At 42.1% G+C, this 20,794-nt stretch overlaps 2 protein-coding genes across 2 annotated transcripts; both read right to left on the minus strand.

The window, feature by feature from the left end:
- Positions 1-1,606: 1,606 nt before the first annotated feature.
- On the minus strand, positions 1,607-10,804 carry LOC118789283 (sterol 26-hydroxylase, mitochondrial-like). The gene is made up of 9 exons (XM_036545628.1): positions 10,574-10,804; positions 8,296-8,486; positions 7,594-7,793; positions 6,033-6,230; positions 5,448-5,611; positions 4,631-4,797; positions 3,281-3,362; positions 2,462-2,662; positions 1,607-2,349 (listed from the first exon to the last, which is right to left on the minus strand). The coding sequence occupies exons 1-9, from the start codon at positions 10,799-10,801 to the stop codon at positions 2,218-2,220; spliced, it is 1,563 nt and encodes a 520-aa protein (XP_036401521.1). The 5' UTR covers positions 10,802-10,804; the 3' UTR covers positions 1,607-2,217.
- Positions 10,805-11,769: 965 nt separating this feature from the next.
- On the minus strand, positions 11,770-20,397 carry LOC118789286 (sterol 26-hydroxylase, mitochondrial-like). Its single transcript, XM_036545631.1, has 9 exons — positions 20,170-20,397; positions 18,027-18,217; positions 17,320-17,519; positions 15,186-15,383; positions 14,593-14,756; positions 13,776-13,942; positions 12,870-12,951; positions 12,078-12,278; positions 11,770-11,961 (listed from the first exon to the last, which is right to left on the minus strand). The coding sequence occupies exons 1-9, from the start codon at positions 20,395-20,397 to the stop codon at positions 11,830-11,832; spliced, it is 1,563 nt and encodes a 520-aa protein (XP_036401524.1). The 3' UTR covers positions 11,770-11,829.
- Between the last annotated feature and the right edge of the window lie 397 nt (positions 20,398-20,794).

The following is a 20,794-nucleotide window of genomic DNA, read 5'->3' on the forward strand; positions in this document are numbered from 1 at the left end:
GGGCGTGTGGTAGAGTTTCTCCCAGCCTGGGCCGAATGGACTCAGAGCTTCCCTCCACGCTTCAAAAAGTACAATTCACAGAGTCTGATGTAATTAGGTTTATTGCATATGTTTCAAATAGCATACAGTAAATCAGGCTGGTCTGCAGAGCAGTCTAACACTTACTCCCTCATTCAATCATTCATACCCCATTTTCCCCCTCTGCATACATTTCTCTTTTACTACTTTCCCCTAGCTCCTCCTGTCATACACAAAACGTCATTGCTGAATAAGATGAAAACTTTCTCACAGTGGTCAGAGGCCAGGGGAGGGGGTATCAGGTGTATCCCTAACACAAGACACCAGGAGAAGTGAAGGTCAGGTGAAGATTTGCACCCGCACCACGAGAAGCAACATTATTTCGGCTTCTCTGTCACATGCACCCTAACTCAGTCTCAATACAGAAACCTATTGTTCCCGCTCCATATCTGCCTTAGCTGCTTAAAAAAATATAACTGACTATCCACTTTAACCTAGAATAACCCTAACCTAAAGTAACCCACTGGCAATGCATGCTTATGAAACTCAAACTCCTCGCTTAGAGTCACCACATCTTCTCTGTACACTGTTGTTGCTTCTTCATGGTCACACCACATTCTCCTGTTATCTCTCCCCCCTCCAGCATGCCTCTGTGGTCCACCAGCACATTTCTTTTTTTAAAATAAATATCCCACCTTAATTTTACATTATTCCCAGGGTTCACACACCATAAAAATAAAAATAACTGAATACTTGCTTTAGCCTAACTGACAGCTACTGGCAATGCTTATGAACTACACATGGATTTACTGCATGTGGATATACAATTTGTCACGTTTCCCCACCACAATAGCGCTGAACAAACAAGGAACCCCGCCTCACAGAGTCCAATTCTTTATCTTACTCTCATGGTTACATCTCCTGGGAAATGTCCGGACAGTGTCTAATTCCCACAACAACAGGTCTTACTTTGTAACTCACAACACACATATGGAATTGTTCTCTTCTCTACTCCCTCTCGGCTTTACGTCATAATATCTCACTGCTGCATACCTTCCCACAGTCTCCTGCACACAGGTTTTACTTTGTAACTTAGGGTACACAGAAATCTCACAGCTGCATACCTTCCCACAGTCTTCTGCACACCTCCGAACCCCCGTCTCAGTCTTTGCTCACATGCATACAAAGTACAATAGGATATGTGCATTTTAAGGGTAACATATTGGATTTTCTGGTTCCCTTATACACCTCCAGAACTCCACATGCTTTGTAAAGACAGAGTAAATTGCTAATTTAATATATCAATAACTGTGGTTAAAATGAAAAACTAACACCTACTAGGAATGCTTATAATTTACATATGGAGTATACACTTAGTCAAAAATTTTCCACCACAGGGTCCCCAAATGAGGGAGGAAATTTTTTTATTTTATTTTATCTTTTACTATTTTTCACTATTTTACTATTCTATTTTTAAGAAAAAGAAATATGATGTTTGTGATTATACAGAGAAATGGTTTCTCACTTAAAGAAAAAATAAAATGAGTGAACTGGAAATTACAGCAGCAACATCATTAGCAAAGGGCACTGTATGAGCAAGGATGGCTTTCAAGTTGTAAGTGATGGATATTCCCAAAAGAACAAATAAAACGTGTAAAACATAACGGTCTTTCCTGTGTATTTATGCATCTGATTATAGATACACTGTCAGATGTTTTGATCAGTTCTTTTAATTTCTTTGAATACAAGTGGACTGTCTGTAGAAAATAATTCAAATTATTGTCTCATAGAAGTTCCCCGCATTTTATTACATGCTTATGCACTCTTTCGCTCAAAGATATCCTCTTTGTTGTGGATGCTCTTAACCCTCTTTCAGTAATTCCTCCTTGTAGGCTAAATGATTGTTTTTATTTCAGTAAGGTCACAATTAGCCTCTTGCAAACTGTATAATTTGACTGTACAAATTGATTTAATAGCGGGGAAGAATAACAAATACATGTTCTTAATGATTCCATTATTATACATAGAAATATGTATAATGGAACAAGTGAAAAACAGGAAATTACAGGAATGACATCATTAGCAAAGGGTCATTTATCTTCACTTAATCCTCACCACTGAATCTCAGGACCCACTGAAGTTTCTGGCAGTCTGATTTCTTTTCATCTGTCACCTATTGCTTGAAAACCTTGGACTGAATCAACGAGCAGAGATTCCATCCCTTTCCTGGAAGTGCAGATTCACTTGTCTGTCTGCCACCAGGACAGTCCGAGTTAGAGCTTTGACTTCTCCCACACTGGGGTCTGGTCTTATTTCAAACAGTCTGATTATCTGTGGGGGAGGGTATGATTGTTAGTATCTGCCTTCATTTTCACAGCATCTGCTATTTTTGTAAAAATGGCAGACACCCTCAGTGACCTCTGACCCCATCCCAGGTTCTTACCCGTGACAGAGCCAGGTACATCTCCAGCTCAGCAATCCTTCGGCCGACGCAGCCTCGCACCCCATACCCAAAAGGGATGGAGCCAAAGGGGTGGGGCCGCTTCTGTCCGTCCCTCAGCCAGCGCTCCGGTTTGAATTTCCACGGCTCTGGGAAGATCTTCTCATCTTGGCTCATTGCATAATGGCAGAGCGAGAACGCGGTCTGAGAAAAAAAAACAGGGCCGACACAAAAGAACACCTCTGTCTCACTGAGAATATTGCCTGTGCTCTACACACCCAGATATGACACACTGGGCTACACTGCAGTATCATTTTTCATCATACATTTTATCTTCCACGATACTTTCTGTTTCTGATGTGGTGTAGAGAATACAAGGTGTAGCTCGTGACTGAAAGGTTTCATGTACAAGTCCAATGTGATACACTGCAGTTATACAGTTGAGTAAAGATTATCAGCTGTAATTGTCAGTTACTTCAGTAAATATTCAACTGTGCAGTTACGTAATGTTTTATGTGTCTACAATCACTAAATGTAGCTTTGCATTGAATTTCTGAAATGTGCACTGTAACATTGTTTTGCGAGGAATCAATCATGGGCGTTATTTGAAGCCGATTTCAAATACGAATGTCTGAAAATAAGGTCCTCTTTCCTCAAAAATAATATTTGTAAAATATTATCTAATATTGCTTTTATGAGAAATATTGGTATAAGGTTGTAAGGTGAAATATTGTACTACACACCGTTCGTCCCTCGGTCAACGTGTCAGATATTTATACAGCCAATGTACACCGGCATCTTACGGACAAAAAAAAGATCTACCTTCTTTGGAAAAAAATATCCTCCGATTGACACATCACTTTCAGTCATGAGCCGAGCATTCATGGGAACAACAGGATGCCGCCTGCAATGTGACCAAGAGACACACAATGAGGAATTCAACCACCAGATGGCGCACACTGGTAATATAGAAATCTGGGTAAATGTTAGAGTGTAATCTACTACTGAATTCTAAAAGGCAAAAAGCCTACTATTCGGGACCTTCTGAGTAATGTAGTGGCCATGGTGTTTGCTTTGAAAGCAAACTTAATGTTATGGCCTGGTCATGATCCCGCCATGTAATCAGCCAACGAAATTGGACCTTTTCCACCAGAAAATAGTGGTACGTAGGTTGGCCAGGTGTTTATTTGTCTCATTGCATTGTCTCATTCCCAATGCAAAACCATTGGGAATTCTACATTTTTAGTAAGTCTAAACCTGTGTGCAAGGACTTGTCAGGGCACAGGCAAGGACTCGGGCGCGGACCACGAGAACTCCAGATTCCAAGTGCCTTAATAAGGACACCGGGCAGAAATCGTGACCAAAAAACAGGCAGGGTAGAGACCAGGCAGGCAGTCCAAACGCAGTCAGGAATCAAAGCCGGGGACAGGCAGGGTCAAACCAGGTAGTCAGGAAGATCGGGTGAACAAGGCAGGGCAGCAGGCAGGAGCAAGGTCAAAGTGCAGGCAGGGTCAATTCAGATAACAGCAATCAGGCAGAAACCACAGCAGGAACAAGACAGGTACAAACACACTGCAACAAACTGGCAACAAGACAGAGACAAGCAGGGTAGATATAGGGCTGGGCTGATGAGAAGATGGGAAGCAGGTGTGTAGGCAGGCAGGATGAGATGATCAGGTGGGCGGAGACAGGGCGGAGAGTGGGACAGGGCTAGAACACAAGGAAAACAAAAGCACATGGACAGGGAAAAACAAAAACACAATAGCTAGGGGGCAGGAGCACTGTCACTTGTTTTAATCTGAATATTTCAAAAGTGCTTCTCTTGACTCTATAAGAAGATGAAACGCTGCTCAAAGTGACTGGTTGGATGTTCCAAATCAGCCCAAATCAATGAAATCACTTGCAATTTTAAACTCAGATATACATGTAAAATGAGTATGAGTTTAACAATACAGCAAAAAAACACCCTTACATACCTGCCTAGGTTACTGGTAATAACTGGGATACATTCATATCATTGAACACTACCAGCCCCTGCTGCTCTATCAGGTACACATTGTTGAGCTGGCAGAAGTTAAGCAGCAGTGTGGCAAATCTGCTGTGTGGCAATCCTGCAGACCTCCTCAGAATGTCCAGTAACTGTTCCCAGGCGGTTATTGCGGCACCCCTTACCTCAGTGTCTCCTTAATGACTGCCTTGAGGTACGGCATGCGGGCAAAGTCCTGAGCTGTGGGGATCCTGTCCGCAGAAACACAACTGGACACCTCCTTATGCAGCCTGTCCTGTACTTCTGGTGCCCGGGACAGCTCATAGAGGGCCCACATCATGGTGTTGGACGTCTGTACGACGTAGGCAAAATAATGTACGTGCATAAATATTATACATGCGAGTAATTTTATTATAAATAATTTTATTGTTGTCCTATACCTTCAAACATCAAATTTAATGAGGTAAGTATTCACTTCCTTCTTATTTATATTTTGGCATCTCCTCTCTTTTTCATCCAGTGTCAGTAGTTGCCAATTCCGCATTTATGTTCATCACCACAGCAACAACAACAGATGAACTCACATAGGAGCATGGGGTGAGGTCCATGCAATGATCCAAAACACATACATGTCTAACAACAATTTTTCACATTAAGGTGCAACAGGAGAAAAGTATCATTAGAAGGTAGACACATCCTCATGATGCTAAATGAATTACTCATAGGTGCCCAAACGAGACCCAGGGTTCTGACAGTAACGTGATGAGGGAACCCTGACGGACTAGGGGTGAAGACAATCTGTTTTGCTGATGTCGGCTGCTCATCGTTGCCAGCTAATTACATGACAACGATATGGCAATAGGCATCATCCTCCACTTAAAACAAACACTTTTACTGTTGGAGCCAGTTGAGAGCCAATTATACATTCCATAAAAGCTAGCATGACTGTATTTTGTAGTTTCACATGTCTTTTAATCTACCACATTGCTACAGGATGCTCACCGAATCTACTCCAGCTAATAGCAGCTCTGCAATGCTGCCATACACATCCTTTTTGGTCAGTTTCTTGTTGGACAGCAGGTAGGTGAGGTACTCCCCCTCTACCTCCTGGCCCAGGTCCACACGGTGCTGAATGGCCTTCATTTTGCTGTCAATCAGTTTCCTGGCTGGAAATTATACACTGTATTATAGAATCAGGTGCATTGACCCCACTGGACTCATTAACGGTATAAGTCATCTGATCTGGAAGGCATTTATATGGTCCTGGAAGGAATGGATCAATACTCTAAGATTCTGTATTGAATTATATCTTATGTTATGTGACATTTGTAACTAAGAGGGTCTATGGGTTCAAAGGATATGACTACTGAATCCTAAATCTAATTCCCAAACTGGGAAAAGGTTCCTGCTTCAGTTTATGAGCTTTGATGAGGACACAGCCTATGCTTACAGTACAGTAGATTTACAACAGTGAGCTGTTACTCAGGTTTTATGATTTTTTGAGATCGGCTTCCTTATAAATTTAATGAGAATAATTCCAATGGTAACATGCAGTGACACAAATCATTTTAAAAGTTATTCACTGACCAAATCTGAATATGCCATCCCAGCCAGAGATGTACTGGCCCCAGAAGGGCAGGAGGTTACGTGTCCACTTGGGCAGCAAATCCACTATCATGCTGTAGGAGAACATCCTGCCGATGGAATCAATGAAGTCTTGAGTCTCTGCAGGGATTTCATTCTCCAGGCACCCGATGCGTGTCTCGAACAGAATGGTGGAGATTCCTGGATCCACAAATAGGAGGAGGAAATTATCTGCAAATCCCTCAACACAGCAACATAAAATATTTTTGTAATAATGCGTTTTGTAATTTTGAATTTTTTTGTCCTCAATCAAAATACATTCCACTCCAGGACACCCTGCAAGAACAACCAGAGAGCTAGGATTCAATCCAAAGGAGAGCTCTGTCAACGATCCCCATTGTAGCCAGAGCAGATTGAAGTAGTGTGGTCCACTTTGTCAAAGGCTGCAGAAAGGCATGAAAGAATCAAGACCGAGGAGTGGGAGGAAGCGTTGGCTGATTGAAGAGTTTCAGTAATGGAGAACAGGGCAGTCTCTGTGGAATGACCAGACCTAAAGCAAGACTGAAGAGTGTAAAGAAGGTTGTTCCAGCAGAGAAAGGAGGATAGCTGGTTAGCTATAGCTCATTCAAGTGTTTTAGACAGAAAGGGAAGGAGAGGGACAGGTCGATAGTTCTGGACAGCAGATGGGTCCAGAATCCCTTTCTTCAGCAGGAATGTGACTTGCACCTCTTTGCAGGCTGCAGGCACACTGCCCATGTAGAGTGACAAATTCATCAGACCAGTGATGGATGGAAGAAGACTGGGAATGATGGTCTACAGAGGAGGTGAGGGACTGGGATGCAGGGCACAGGTAGCAGGTCAATGCAATGCAAGAAGATGAGTGACAACATCTGAAAGTTGGGAGAATTTAGAGAGAGAAGGGGTGGGAGGGGGAGGGAGGAAGAAGAGGAAGAGGTGAGAGATCAATGTGGTGGGGACTGGAGGGAGTTTCAAATGCTTATAATCTTTTGGTTGAAATGATCTGCAGTCATCCACAGAGAGATCAGAGGGGGGGTGGAGGCAACAGAGGATTGAGGAGGGAAGAGAAGGTAGACGACAGTCTGAGTGGATTAGTAAGGGAGTTCTAAATTTTGTGTTCATTAAGGGAAGCCTTAGCAGACCTCATACTTGCAGAGAAGGCAGAGAGGAGTGCTTGATAGTTCAGCAGATCAGCGGAAGAGCTGGATTTTCTCCACTTCCATTCTGCAGCACCAACCTTTGCCCTATTCTCATGGAGTGAATCCATTATGCCCAGGATGTAGCAGAGTGGGTCATGCAGGCCTGGAAGTAAGAGGACAGAGAGAATCAAGGGAAGATGGCAGAGAGGAGAGAAGGGTGGATGCAGCAGAATCAGAAGTCAGCTTAATAAAAGAATCAAAGGGCAGGAGAGAAGCAAGAACGTTGGAAGAGAAAGCTGAAGGTGAGAGGTTACTTATGTTACAGGGAGAGGTGAGAGGGGTAGGCACCAGGGTGGGTAATCGAGGAGGAGGTAGAGAAAAGGAGACAAAGTAGTGGTCCCTCATACCCTCCAGAGCAAATCGGTACAGCTCATTGGACAGGTCGGTCACCAGGTCTCCTGAAGAGCTGGCTTGGCGTATGTGGTATATTCTTTTGACAAAGTCTGTGACGACCTCATTGATCACATCACCATACTGCACAGAGTCTTTGGGATGGAGCATGCGCTTGTTGAGAATGGCTCGCAGCTGGTACCATCTCTCCCCCTCCCTGGATTTGACACACAGAAAGGATTATGTCGCTACATCTTTTTGTTAAGATGCCATTGAAAAACATTCAAAACCTGTGAGAAAATAGCCCTATGGAGCCTAAATAGAAACAAAATGAGAAGCTCAATTTCTCAAACTGCTTTTCAAGTCTTATGACTGAACTTTGGCATCCAGAGGCATTCCTACATGGCCCAACAGTACATGGAGGATTTGGAATGCAATAAACAACAAATGGGATGGAAAAAATCTCCAAACAAATTGTCTCTGTTTGTATATGCTTACATATATTGCAAATACTGCATGTTCTGACAAAATATCCCACAGGCAAAATGATGATTCAAAGGAGGGTGTAAAGAAGTGTCAAGAAATGTCTGGCTACAGACAGGTAGGTCTGCACAAAAAAATCATTTCATGTAAAGCCATCTTGCCCATGGATATGATTCCCCTAACTCCAATCCCTGGGTACCCTTGGTGCTGACAGAGGTTGTGCAGGTGGCTCTTACTCAGTAAAAGGGCCGTAGCCGATTCCCTTCAGGTCACGGTACTCAGTCCAGATGGTCATGTCTCCCCGACAGGGGAACTTTTCATCCTTTCTCAAAAGCTCCTCCATGAACTCCACGCTGTTCAGGGCAATGAAGTGATGACCTCCAGCTTTGACCTTGTAAATGGATCCGTACAGCTGCTTCTCATGGACCTGGGTTTATGCATTTCATGAGACACACTTACAATTTTTGGTAGCAAGATACCTGGAAAGTAGGCCCTTTGAATGAATGCAAACATGTCTGTGACATAACAGAACAAGTGAACATCTGTTTTAGAGCTCTAACAAGTTTGAGTTTCTTACATACAAATTACTATTTTTCCCATTATTGGTCAATTATTTATTAAATCAACTAATATTGACCAGGCACAAATACAAGGACAAGGTGCAAGGTTCCTAACTTTATGTACAGAGCATTCAGAAAGTATTCAGACCCAATGAGATGTCAGTGTGATATTTCAGTTTTTGTATTTTTAATACATTTGCAAAAGTTTCTAAAATCCTGTTTTTGCTTTGTCATTATGGGGTATTGAGTGTAGACTGATGAGGGAAAAATGAATTTAAACAATTTTAGCATAAGGCTGCAACATAACAAAATGTGAAAAAAGTGAAGGGGTCTGAATACTTTCTGAATGCACTGTATTCACCTTCACCAAGTCTCCACCAAGTTGTTTCAATATTGTATTCCTTACAGATCTTCCAGTGTAGATATGTTGCTATTTTGTTGTGTCTGGAAATATATTCTGTTTTTTTCCAGTTCTCAGACAGAGATTTATGATTATTATTATTATTATTAATAGTAGTAGTAGTAGTAGTAGTAGTAGCAGTAGTAGTAGTCATTGCTTTTGGCTGGAAAAAAGTCCTCTGTGAATAGCAAAACTGATAGTAAATTTTATGTTACCGAAAATAACTATTTCATAAATACAAAGTTTTCACACAATCATTTTATTTTGTTTAAACAGGAGACATTGTGGAAAAAAACAAAATCCCCTTGCTGCCCCTGTGTGCCAACTCAGTTTAAGGGTAACTGTCGAAACAATAACACTGTGTTTGAATGCTCTTGTCCTTCGAGGTCCTTCTCCTTTATACACCATTAGCACTGTGGCTTTCACAGTTACGTATGTGCACACATATGCTAAAAAAGGTTTGACCCACATGTCTGGGTAAAGGTTTTCAGGCGGTAGATGGGAGCTTCTGGGTTGATGACTTAGCTAAAACAACCACACAATCCTGGGATCTACTGCATACAGTGGAATGAAACTGTACAGGACATTCAGCATTGCAGGGCACTTGACCCAGTGAATCAGTTTATTGAATACGCTGATAACACAACTACTGTTGGGCTGCTGTATCAGTGCCAATTGTCACTTAACTGCCTCTCTGATGAAAATTTGTGGTTAGTGTGGTGCAAAAGAAATTTTCTAAAGATTAATGTCAAGAAATGTGACATAGTGATTTGTTTCAAGTGACACACTGTTGCCATTCCCCAAATAATTGCAGAAGGTGAACCAAATAAACGCATGACAGGGTAGAAATACTGTCAATCATCTGAGTTTTGAAAAATGTGCCCAATAAAAATTTACTAAGTTTGTATAGCATTTGTATTTTCTGAGAAGACTACACGATTTTTGTGGATATGGTAATATTGGAAGTATTCTTTAGGTCTGTCATTCAGAGCACAATCAATTTGGCCTTAAACATGTAAGGGAACATGCATGCGCATGACCAAAACAAACTGGAACATGTGAGACAGGGAAGCAGGGGCAAGTCAGATTTCATGTACAATTGATGGGGAATGAAGCCAGTCGCATTCCTGTGGACATGTGCCACCCACAGCATGGTAAACTTAACAGGCACAGTTCCCATGGTAGTGCTGACACTTGCAACATCTGGACACAGCACTGTTTTAACACATTTATTCAGGCTGGAAAATAATTTTTCAGCAAACACTACGAATTACAAAACATTTTGCATTTACTGTCACTATCATTGATGAATTCAGTGTATAGGTCTTCTTACTCTGCAGTAGCCTTCTTCTGCAGTGTTCTTAATTGTGATAAATTTGTTGTTTTTTTGTTTATGCACAAATGTATGCATTGTCTGTATGGCATAAAATGATGCCATATGTGAGGATAATAAACAACCTAATTAACAAAACAAGCACAGTAACACCCAACAGTACAGAAACCCACAAAAGACTGGGGACAGACAAGTAATCAAAATGGCTAAACTGTGCATACCTGCAGCTCATGCATGCGTTTGAGGTATCCCTGAAAGACAACTCTGTACAGCAGCTGTAGGCTTCCTATGCAAGGGAGGTCGTCCTCAGTCCTGAACTTGCCCTGGTTGGCAGGGACGGAGACTGAGGCAGAGGCAGAAGTCCCTATCTTTCTCCACCCAGCGAAGACTCCCTTCACGGGCCTCAGCAGCTCCTTCTTTGCCGAGCTCAGAGCTAAGCGCACTGCCATGACTGAAACTGCAAGAAGAATGCCAGCAGAGCTCCCATGCCACTGCTGAGAGGGAAAGAGGCGTGGCTGCTCTTTTGGATTAGACAGGCAAGGGGGAGTGGGCGGGGTGGGGGGTGAGTTCAACCTAATCAGTCCAGTTTGAACTCCTCTTAACAATCGATGTGGTGGAAAGTTTAAACACATTATGTGTAAACACCAAGCAAATCTAAAAATATGTGTATATGTAATTTTCTTTTGTCTTATGTATGTCAATCCGCGCAGGTATTTAGAATACACAGGGAAACAGGGACTGTTCGCTACCGCTGTCAGAGAGTATGTTAGGGGTTGCATGTTATTATTGTTTTGCCTCTGATAGCTAACTTTATGATGTGTTAAATGTTTCTTTCAATGAATGCCTGACTGGGTCTCTATGTGCATTTTTTTCAGTTCTGTCTCTCTGTATTTGTTTAACTATGTTCATTTAATGCATTGTGTGCACGGCAACACTTTCAAAATTCAGAGACAAATTTCCACCCTGCAGTAAACATACTGTATCTTATCTCTTATCTCTCTTTCTCTGTATATTATCTCTCTCTGTTTCTAGGTCCTGAAACTAGAGCTAATTAATATCTGAAGAGATGAAATTCCTGATGGATGTTTAGGGGTCATATTCAGAGAAGGCTTTAGACTGAGGCATGGACCGATTAACAATTGGTGCCACTAGTGTGCAACAGAGTGGGCAATTTGCTGCTAAGTGCATAAATTGACTGTTTAATTTGATTTTATTGCAGGGAAGAATAATGAATACATGATCTTAATGATTCCATTGTGATTATACATACAAATAGTTAATCACTTCACAAAGAAAAATAAAACAAGTAAAAAAATATAACTGGAAATTCCAAGAATGACATCATTAGCAAAAAGTCAACAAACAGCGTCATTTATCTTCACTTAATCCTCACCATTGAATCTCAGGACCCACTGTAGTTTGTGGCAGTCTGATTTCTTTTCATCTGTCACATGTTGCTTGGAAACCTTTTACTGAATCAGTGAGCAGAAATTCCATCCCTTTCCAGGAAGTGCAAATTCACCTGTCTGTCTGCCACCAGGACAGACCGGTTTAGAGCTTTGACTTCCCCCACACTGCTGTCTGGTCTTATTTCAAACAGTCTGATTATCTGCGGGGGAGGGTATGATTGTTAGTATCTGCCTTCATTTTCACAGCATCTGCTATTTTTGTAAAAACGTCACACAGACACCCTCAGTGACTTCTGACCCCATCCCAGGTTCTTACCCGTGACAGAGCCAGGTACATCTCCAGCTCAGCAATCCTGCGGCCGACGCAGCCTCGCACCCCATACCCAAAAGGGATGGAGCCAAAGGGGTGGGGCCGCTTCCGTCCGTCCCTCAGCCAGCGCTCTGGTTTGAATTTCCACGGCTCTGGGAAGATCTTCTCATCTTGGCTCATGGCGTAATGGCAGAGCGAGAACGTGGTCTGAGAAAAAAAACAGGGCCGACACAAAAGAACACCTCTGTCTCACTGAGAATATTGCCTGTGCTCTACACACCCAGATATGACACACTGGGCTACACTGCTGTGTCATTTTTCATCATACATTTTATCTGCCACAAAACGTACCTATGTTTCTGATGTGGTGTAGAGGATACAAGGTGTGGCTTGAGACTGAAAGGTTTCATGTACAAGTCCAATGTGACACACTGCAGTTATATACTTGAGTAAAGATTGTCAGTTGGAATTGTCAGTTACTTCTGTAAATATTCAGCTGTGCAGTTAGGTAATGTTTTATGTAGCTTACTATCAAATTTCTGAAATGTGCACTGTAACACAACATGTTTTTGCTAGGGATTTTATATGACGTACATGGGCGGACATTTGAAGCTGATTTCAAATATGAATGTCTGAAAATGAGGTCTCTTGTCCTAAAAAATATATATTTTTTAATCTAATATTGCTTTTATAAGGCAGGTGAAATATTGTACTACACACTATTCGTCGCTCGGTCAACGTGTCAGATATTTATACAGCCAATGTACACTAGCATCAAAGGACAAAGGAAAGCTCTACCTTCTTTGGAAAAAAATATCCTCCGATTGACACATCACTTTCAGTCATGAGCCGAGCATTCATGGGAACAACAGGATACCGCCTGCAATGTGACCAAGACACACAATGAGGAATTCAACCACCAGATGGCGCACACTGGTAATATAGAAATCTGGGTAAATGTTAGAGTGTAGTCTACTACTGAATTCTAAAAGGCAAAAAGCCTACAATCAGAGAGCTTCTGAGCAGTGTAGTGGCCATGGTGTTTGCTTTGAAAGCAAACTTAATGTTATGGCCTGGTCATAATCCGGCCATGTAATCAGCCAACGAAATTGGACCTTTTCCACCAGAAAATAGTCTGCTAAATGAATAAATGTAAATGTAAATGTAAAATAGTGGTACGTAGGTTGGCCAGGTGTTTATTTGTCTCATTGCACACTAGCAACCCCTGCTGGTCAATCAGATACCTGTGGTCTGCTTGCTCGAAACTGCACGTTATTTCTTCCTCTTACTCATGCATGCAAGCTTGGCATGGAGACTTTGGTGCAAATAGAAACAGTGCTTGGCATCATGTGTTTCAGAGCAGAGCACATGCTTGCCTGCATCCTCCCAGAATGTTAACAGATGAGCATCACCTCTAATATACAATATGCATTTCAATAAAGAAAAAAAACCATTGGGAATTCAACATTTTTAGTAATTCTACACCTGTATATAAGGACTTGTTTTAATTTAAATATTTCAAAAGTGCTTCTCTTGACTTGACATATCATTGAACACTACCAGCCCCTGCTGCTCTATCAGGTACACATTGTTGAGCAGGTAGAAGTTAAGCAGCAGTGTGGCAAATCTGCTGTGTGGCAATCCTGCAGACCTCCTCAGAATGTCCAGTAACTGTTCCCAGGCGGTTATTGCGGCACCCCTTACCTCAGTGTCTCCTTAATGACTGCCTTGAGGTACGGCATGCGGGCAAAGTCCTGAGCTGTGGGGATCCTGTCCGCAGAAACACAACTGGACACCTCCTTATGCAGCCTGTCCTGTACTTCTGGTGCCCGGGACAACTCATAGAGGGCCCACATCATGGTGTTGGACGTCTGTATGATGTAGGTAAAATAATGTACGTGCATAAATATTATACATGCAAGTAATTTTATTAGAAATAATTTTATTGTTGTCCCATACCTTCAAATATCAAATTTATTGAGGTAAGTATTCACTTCCTTCTTATTTATATTTTGGCATCTCCTCTCTTTTTCATCCAGTGTCAGTAGTTGCCAATTCCGCATTTACGTCCATCACCATTGCAATAACAACAGATGAACTCACATAGGAGCATGGAGTGAGGTCCATGCAATCATTTAATACATATACATGTCTAACTACAATTTTTTACATTAAGGTGCAACAAGAGGAAAGTACCATTAGAAGGTAAGCACATCCTCATGATGCTACCTGTGTTACTCATAGGTGCCCAAACCAGACCCAGGGTGCAGACAGTAACGTGACGAGGGAACCCTGACGGACTATGGGTGAAGACAATCTGTTTTGCTGATGTCGACTGCCCTTCATTGTCGACTAATAACATGACAACAATGTGGCAATAGGCCTCATCCTCCACTTAAAACAAACACTTTTACTGTTGGAGCCAGTTGAGAGCCAATTATACATTCCATAAAAGCTAGCATGACTGTATTTTGTAGTTTCACATGTCTTTTAATCTACCACATTGCTGCAGGATGCTCACCGTATCTACTCCAGCTAATAGCAGCTCTGCAATGCTGCCATACACATCCTCATTGGTCAGTTTCTTGTTGGACAGCAGGTAGGTGAGGTACTCCCCCTCCACCTCCTGGCCCAGGTCCACACGGTGCTGAATGGCCTTCATTTTGCTGTCAATCAGTTTCCTGGCTGGAAATTATACACTGTATTATAGAATCAGGCACATTGACCCCACTGGACTCACATTAACGGTATAAGTCATCTGATCTGGAAGGTATTTATATGGTTCTGGAAGGAATGGATCAGACCTCTAGGATTCTGTGTTGAATTATATCTTATGTTATGTGACATTTGAACCATTTGAAAGGTTTATGGATTCAAAGGATATGACCACTGAATCCTGAATCTAAATTTCCATACTGGGAAAAGGTTCTTGCTTCAGTTTATGAGCTGTGATGAGGACACAGCCTATGATTACAATACAGTAGATTTACAACAGTGAGCTGTTACTCAGGTTTTATGATTTTTTGAGATAGGCTTCCTTATATGTTTTCATGAGAATAATTCCAATGGTAACATGCAGTGACACAAATCATTTTAAAACAGTTACTCACTGACCAAATCTGAATATGCCATCCCAGCCAGAGATGTACTGGCCCCAGAAGGGCAGGAGGTTACGTGTCCACTTGGGCAGGAAAACAACTATCATAATGTAGGAGAACATCCTGTCGATGGAATCAATGAAGTCTTGAGTCTCTGCAGGGATTTCATTCTCCAGGCACCCGATGCGCGTCTCGAACAGAATGGTGGAGATTCCTGAATCCACAAATAGGAGGAGGAAATTACCTACACATCTCTCAACACAGCAACATAAAATATTTTTGTAATAATACATTTTGTAATTTTGAATTCTGACATTTTTTGTCCTCAATCAAAATGCAGCTAATGTTGGGATTCTGATTTAAACTGGCCAGTCCAAATTAGGACGTTAAACATTTTGACCACAGCAAATGCGGGAATCCATGTCAAAAGGTATCAGAGGACGTCAGTTTATAGAGCTGATCACAGTACCTGACTGACTTGTGCAATCTGACTTGGCAACGGAAACCAAGTGCAATACCATATATCAGGTGTAACCAAGAAGTAAGTCTTCAGTCTGTGCCTTAAGACGGCCACTGTTTCCACTGTCCTGACCCCTGCGGGCAGTTCATTTCACCACTGAGGTTAAAAGAAATGAGAAATGCATTGTGTTTGAGAGGAGTGACCCCACCAGGACGGCACAGTCAGTTGCCCCATAATTGCACAGTATAGCAATCTTGGCAAAATATAGGGCTTGAAGACTGAATGTAAGTATGAGGAAGCTGTCCCATTTACTGTCCTGTATGCCAGCTCCAAGGCTTTGAACTTAATGCGTGTGATAATAGGAAGGCGATGAAGTGAAGTAAGGAGGCGAGTAATGACTAAGATTTTGGGAGATGTTGGACAAGTTGTGCAGCTGTATTCTGGAATGGTGAAGATTCCTGGATCCAAAAATAGGAGGAGACAATAGACAAGGTTTAGACAACCCACCACTCCAGGACACCCTGCAAGAACATCCAGAGAGCTGGGATTCAATCCACAGAAGAGTTGTGTCAATGATCACCAATGTAGCCAGGGCAGATTGAAGTAGTGTGGACCACAAAGGCTGCAGAAAGGCAGGAAAGAATCAATACTGAAGAGTGGGAGAAGGCGCTGGCTCATTGAAGAGCCTCGGTGATGGAGAACAGGGCAATCTCTGTGGAATGACCAGACCTGAAGCAAGACTGAAGAAAGAAAGGAAGGATAGCTGGTTAGCTATAGCTCATTCAAGTGTTTTAGACAGAAAGAGAAGGAGAGGGACAGGTCGATAGTTCTGGACAGCAGAAGGGTCTTCTTCAGCAGGAATGTGACTTGCACCTCTTTGCAGGCTGCAGGCACACTGCCCATGTAGAGCGGCAAATTCATCAGACCGGTGATGGATGGAAGAAGACTGGGAATGCTGGTATGCAGGAGAGGTGAGGGACTGGGATCCAGGGCACAGGTAGCAGGTTAATGCAATGTAAGAAGATGAGGGACAACATCTGAAAGTTGGGAGAATTTAGAGAGAGGAGGGGTGGGAGGGGGAGGGAGGAAGAGGAGGAAGAGGTGAGAGATCAATGTGGTGGGGACTGGAGGGAGTTTCAAATGCTTATAATCTTTTGGTTGAAATGATCTGCAAAGTCATCCACAGAGAGATCAGAAGGGGGGTGGAGGCGACAGAGGATTGAGGAGGGAAGAGAAGGTAGACGACAGTCTGAGTGGATTAGTAAGGGAGTTCTAAATTTTGTATTCATTAAGGGAAGCCTTAGCAGACCTCATACTTGCAGAGAAGGCAGAGAGGAGTGCTTGATAGTTCAGCAGATCAGCGGAAGAGCTGGATTTTCTCCACTTCCATTCTGCAGCACCAAGCTTTGTCCTATTCACTCTCTCGGAGTGAATCCGTTAGCCCAGGATGTAGCAGAGTGGGTCGTGCAGGCCTGGAAGTTAGAGGACAGAGAGAATCAAGGGAAGATGGCAGAGAGGAGAGAAGGGTGGATTCAGCAGAACCAGAAGTCCGTTTAATAAAAGAATCAAAGGGCAGGAGAGAAGCAAAAACTGTGGAAGAGAAAGCTGAAGGTGCAAGGGAGTCTTCAAGGGGGGGAGGTGGTCTGTAAACAACAACAATAAATATTCTAGAGGAGAGCAAGGTGCATACCCTCCAGAGCAAATCGGTACAGCTCATTGGACAGGTTGGTCACCAGGTCTCCTGAAGAGCTGGCTTGGCGTATGTGGTATATTCTTTTGACAAAATCTGTGACGACCTCATTGATCACATCACCATACTGCACAGAGTCTTTGGGATGGAGCATGCGCTTGTTGAGAATGGCTCGCAGCTGGTACCATCTCTCCCCCTCCCTGGATTTGACACACAGAAAGGATTATGTCGCTACATCTTGTTGTTAAGATGCCATTGAAAAACATTCAAAATCTGTGAGAAAATAGCCTTAAGGAGCCTAAATAGAAACAAAATGAGAAGCTCAATTTCTCAAACTGCTTTTCAAGTCTTATGACTGAACTTTGGCATCCAGAGGCATTCCTACATGGACCAACAGTACATGGAGGATTTGGAATGCAATAAACAACAAATGGGATGGAAAAAATCTCCAAACAAATTGTCTCTGTTTGTATATGCTTACATATATTGTAAATACTACATGTTCTGAAAAAATATCCCACAGGCAAAATGATGATTCAAAGGAGGGTGTAAGGAAGTGTCAAGAAATGTCTGGCTACAGACAGGTAGGCTACGTCTGCACAAAAAAATCATTTCATGTAAAGCCATCTTGCCCATGGATATGATTCCCCTAACTCCAATCCCTGGGTACCCTTCGTGCTGACAGAGGTTGTGCAGGTGGCTCTTACTCAGTGAAAGGGCCGTAGCTGATTCCCCTCAGGTCACGATACTCAGTCCAGGCGGTCATGTCTCCCCGACAGGGGAACTTTTCATCCTTTCTCAAAAGCTCCTCCATGAACTCCACGCTGTTCAGGACAATGGAGTGATGACCTCCAGCTCTGACCTTGTAAATGGATCCGTACAGCTGCTTCTCATGGACCTGGGTTTATGCATTTCATGAGACACACTTACAATTTTTGGTAGCAAGATACCTGGAAAGTAGGCCCTTTGAATGAATGCAAACATGTCTGTGACATAACAGAACAAGTGAACATCTGTTTTAGAGCTCTGACAAGTTTGAGTTTCTTACGTACGAATTGCTATTTTTCCCATTATTGGTCAAATATTTATTAAATCAATCAATATTGACCAGGCACAAATGCAAGGACAAGGTGCAAGGTTCCTAACTTTATGTGCAGAGCATTCAGAAAGTATTCAGACCCAATGAGATGTCAGTGTGATATTTCAGTTTTTGTATTTCTAATAAATTTGCAAAAATTTCTAAAATCCTGTTTTCGCTTTGTCATCATGGGGTACTGAGTGTAGATTGATGAGAGAAAAAATGAATTTAAACAATTTTAGCATGACTGCAACATGACAAAATGTGAAAAAAGTGAAGGGGTCTGAATACTTTCTGAATGCACTGTATTCACCTTCACCAAGTCTCCACCAAGTTGTTTCAATATTGTATTCCTTACAGATCTTCCGGTGCAGATATGTTGCTATTTTGTCGTGTCTGGAAATACATTCTGTTTTTTTTTAAGTTCTCAGACAGAGATTTATTATTTTTAGTAGTAGTAATAGTAGTAGTAGCAGTAGTAGTAGTCATTGCTTTTGGCTGGAAAAAAGTCCTCTGTGAATAGCAAAACTGATAGTAAAATTTATGTTACCGAAAATAACTATTTTATAAATACAAAGTTTTCACACAATCATTTTATTTTGTTTAAACAGGAGACATTGTGGAAAAAACAAAATCCCCTTGCTGTCCCTCTGTGCGAACTCAGTTTAAGGGTAACTGTGGAAACGATTACACTGTGTTTGAATGCTCTTGCCCTTTGAGGTCTTTCTCCTTTATACACCATTAGCACTGTGGCTTTCATGTGCAAACACATGCTGAAAAAAGGACCCACATGTCTGGGTAAAGGTTTTCAGGTAGTAGATGGCAGCTTCCGGGTTGATGACTACTACAACTACTGTTGGGCTGCTGTATCAGTGCCAATTGTCACTAAACTGCCTCTCCGATGAAAATTTGTGGTTAGTGTGGTGCAAAAGAAATTGTCTAAAGATTAATGTCAAGAAATGTGACATAGTGATTTGTTTCAAGTGAGACACTGTTGCCATTCCCCAAATAATTGCAGAAGGTGAACCAAATAAACGCATGACAGGGTAGAAATACTGTCAATCATCTGAGTTTTGAAAAATGTTCCCAATGAAAATTTACTAAGTTGCTATAGCATTTGTATTTTCTAAGAAGACTACACGATTTTTGTGGATATGGTAATATTGGAAGTATTCTTTAGGTCTGTCATTCAGAGCACAATCAATTTGGCCTTAAACATGTAAGGGAACATGCATGCGCATGACCAAAACAAACTGGAACATGTGAGACAGGGAAGCAGGGGCAAGTCAGATTTCAGTGGGTGAACTCTATGTACAATTGATGGGGAATGAAGCCAGTCGCATTCCTGAGGACGTGTGCCACCCACAGCATGGTAAACTTAACAGGCACAATTCCCATGATAGTGCTGACACCTGCAACATCTGGACACAGCACTGTTTTAACGCATTTATTCCAGCTGGAATATAATTTTTCAGCAAACACTACGAATTACAAAACATTTTGCATTTACTGTCACTATCATTGATGAATTCAGTGTATAGGTCTTCTTACTCTGCAGTAGCCTTCTTCTGCAGTGTACTTAATTGTGATAAATTTGTTGTTTTTTTGTTTATGCACAAATGTATGCATTGTCTGTATGGCATAAAATGATGCCATATGTGAGGATAATAAACAACCTAATTAACAAAACAAGCACAGTAACACCCAACAGTACAGAAACCCCCAAAAGACTGGGGACAGACAAGTAATCAAAATGGCTAAACTGTGCATACCTGCAGCTCATGCATGCGTTTGAGGTATCCCTGAAAGACAACTCTGTACAGCAGCTGTAGGCTTCCTATGCAAGGGAGGTCGTCCTCAGTCCTGAACTTGCCCTGGTTGGCAGGGACGGAGACTGAGGCAGAGGCAGAAGTCCCTGTCTTTCTCCACCCAGCGAAGACTCCCTTCTCGGGCCTCAGCAGCTCCTTCTTTGCCAAGCTCAGAGCTAAGCGCACTGCCATGACTGAAACTGCAAGAAGAATGCCAGCAGAGCTCATAGTTCACTGCTGAGAGGGAAAGGGGTGCGGCTACTCTTTCAGAGTGGGTGGGGTGGGGGATGGGTTTAACCTAATCAGTCCAGTTCAAACTCCTCTTAACAATCGATTTAAATGTGTTTAAATTAAAGTTTAAACACATTATGTGTAAACACCAAGCAAATCTAAAAATATGTGTATATGTAATTTTCTTTTGTCTTATGTATGTCAATCTGTGCAGGTATTTAGAATACGCAGGGAAACAGAGACTGTTCGCTACCGCTGTCAGAGAGTATGTTAGGGGTTGCATGTTATTATTGTTTTGCCTCTGATAGCTAACTTTATGATGTGTTAAATGTTTCTTTCAATGAATGCCTGACTGGGT

This window comes from Megalops cyprinoides, chromosome 14 (assembly GCF_013368585.1).
Source record: "Megalops cyprinoides isolate fMegCyp1 chromosome 14, fMegCyp1.pri, whole genome shotgun sequence".
NCBI classification, from domain to species: Eukaryota; Metazoa; Chordata; class Actinopteri; order Elopiformes; family Megalopidae; genus Megalops; species Megalops cyprinoides.

Excerpts from the sequence above, each read along its gene's own strand:
- LOC118789286 (XM_036545631.1), bottom strand. The coding sequence starts at position 20,397 with ATGGCAGTGCGCTTAGCTCTGAGCTTGGCAAAGAAGGAGCTGCTGAGG. Across the intron at positions 18,218-20,169 it reads AACGCATGCATGAGCTGCAG|GTCCATGAGAAGCAGCTGTA; the intron begins GTATGCACAGTT and ends GCATAAACCCAG. Across the intron at positions 15,384-17,319 it reads GTACCGATTTGCTCTGGAGG|GAATCTCCACCATTCTGTTC; the intron begins GTATGCACCTTG and ends TTGTGGATTCAG.
- LOC118789283 (XM_036545628.1), bottom strand. The coding sequence starts at position 10,801 with ATGGCAGTGCGCTTAGCTCTGAGCTCGGCAAAGAAGGAGCTGCTGAGG. Across the intron at positions 8,487-10,573 it reads AACGCATGCATGAGCTGCAG|GTCCATGAGAAGCAGCTGTA; the intron begins GTATGCACAGTT and ends GCATAAACCCAG. Across the intron at positions 5,612-6,032 it reads GGATGGCATATTCAGATTTG|CCAGGAAACTGATTGACAGC; the intron begins GTCAGTGAATAA and ends TATAATTTCCAG.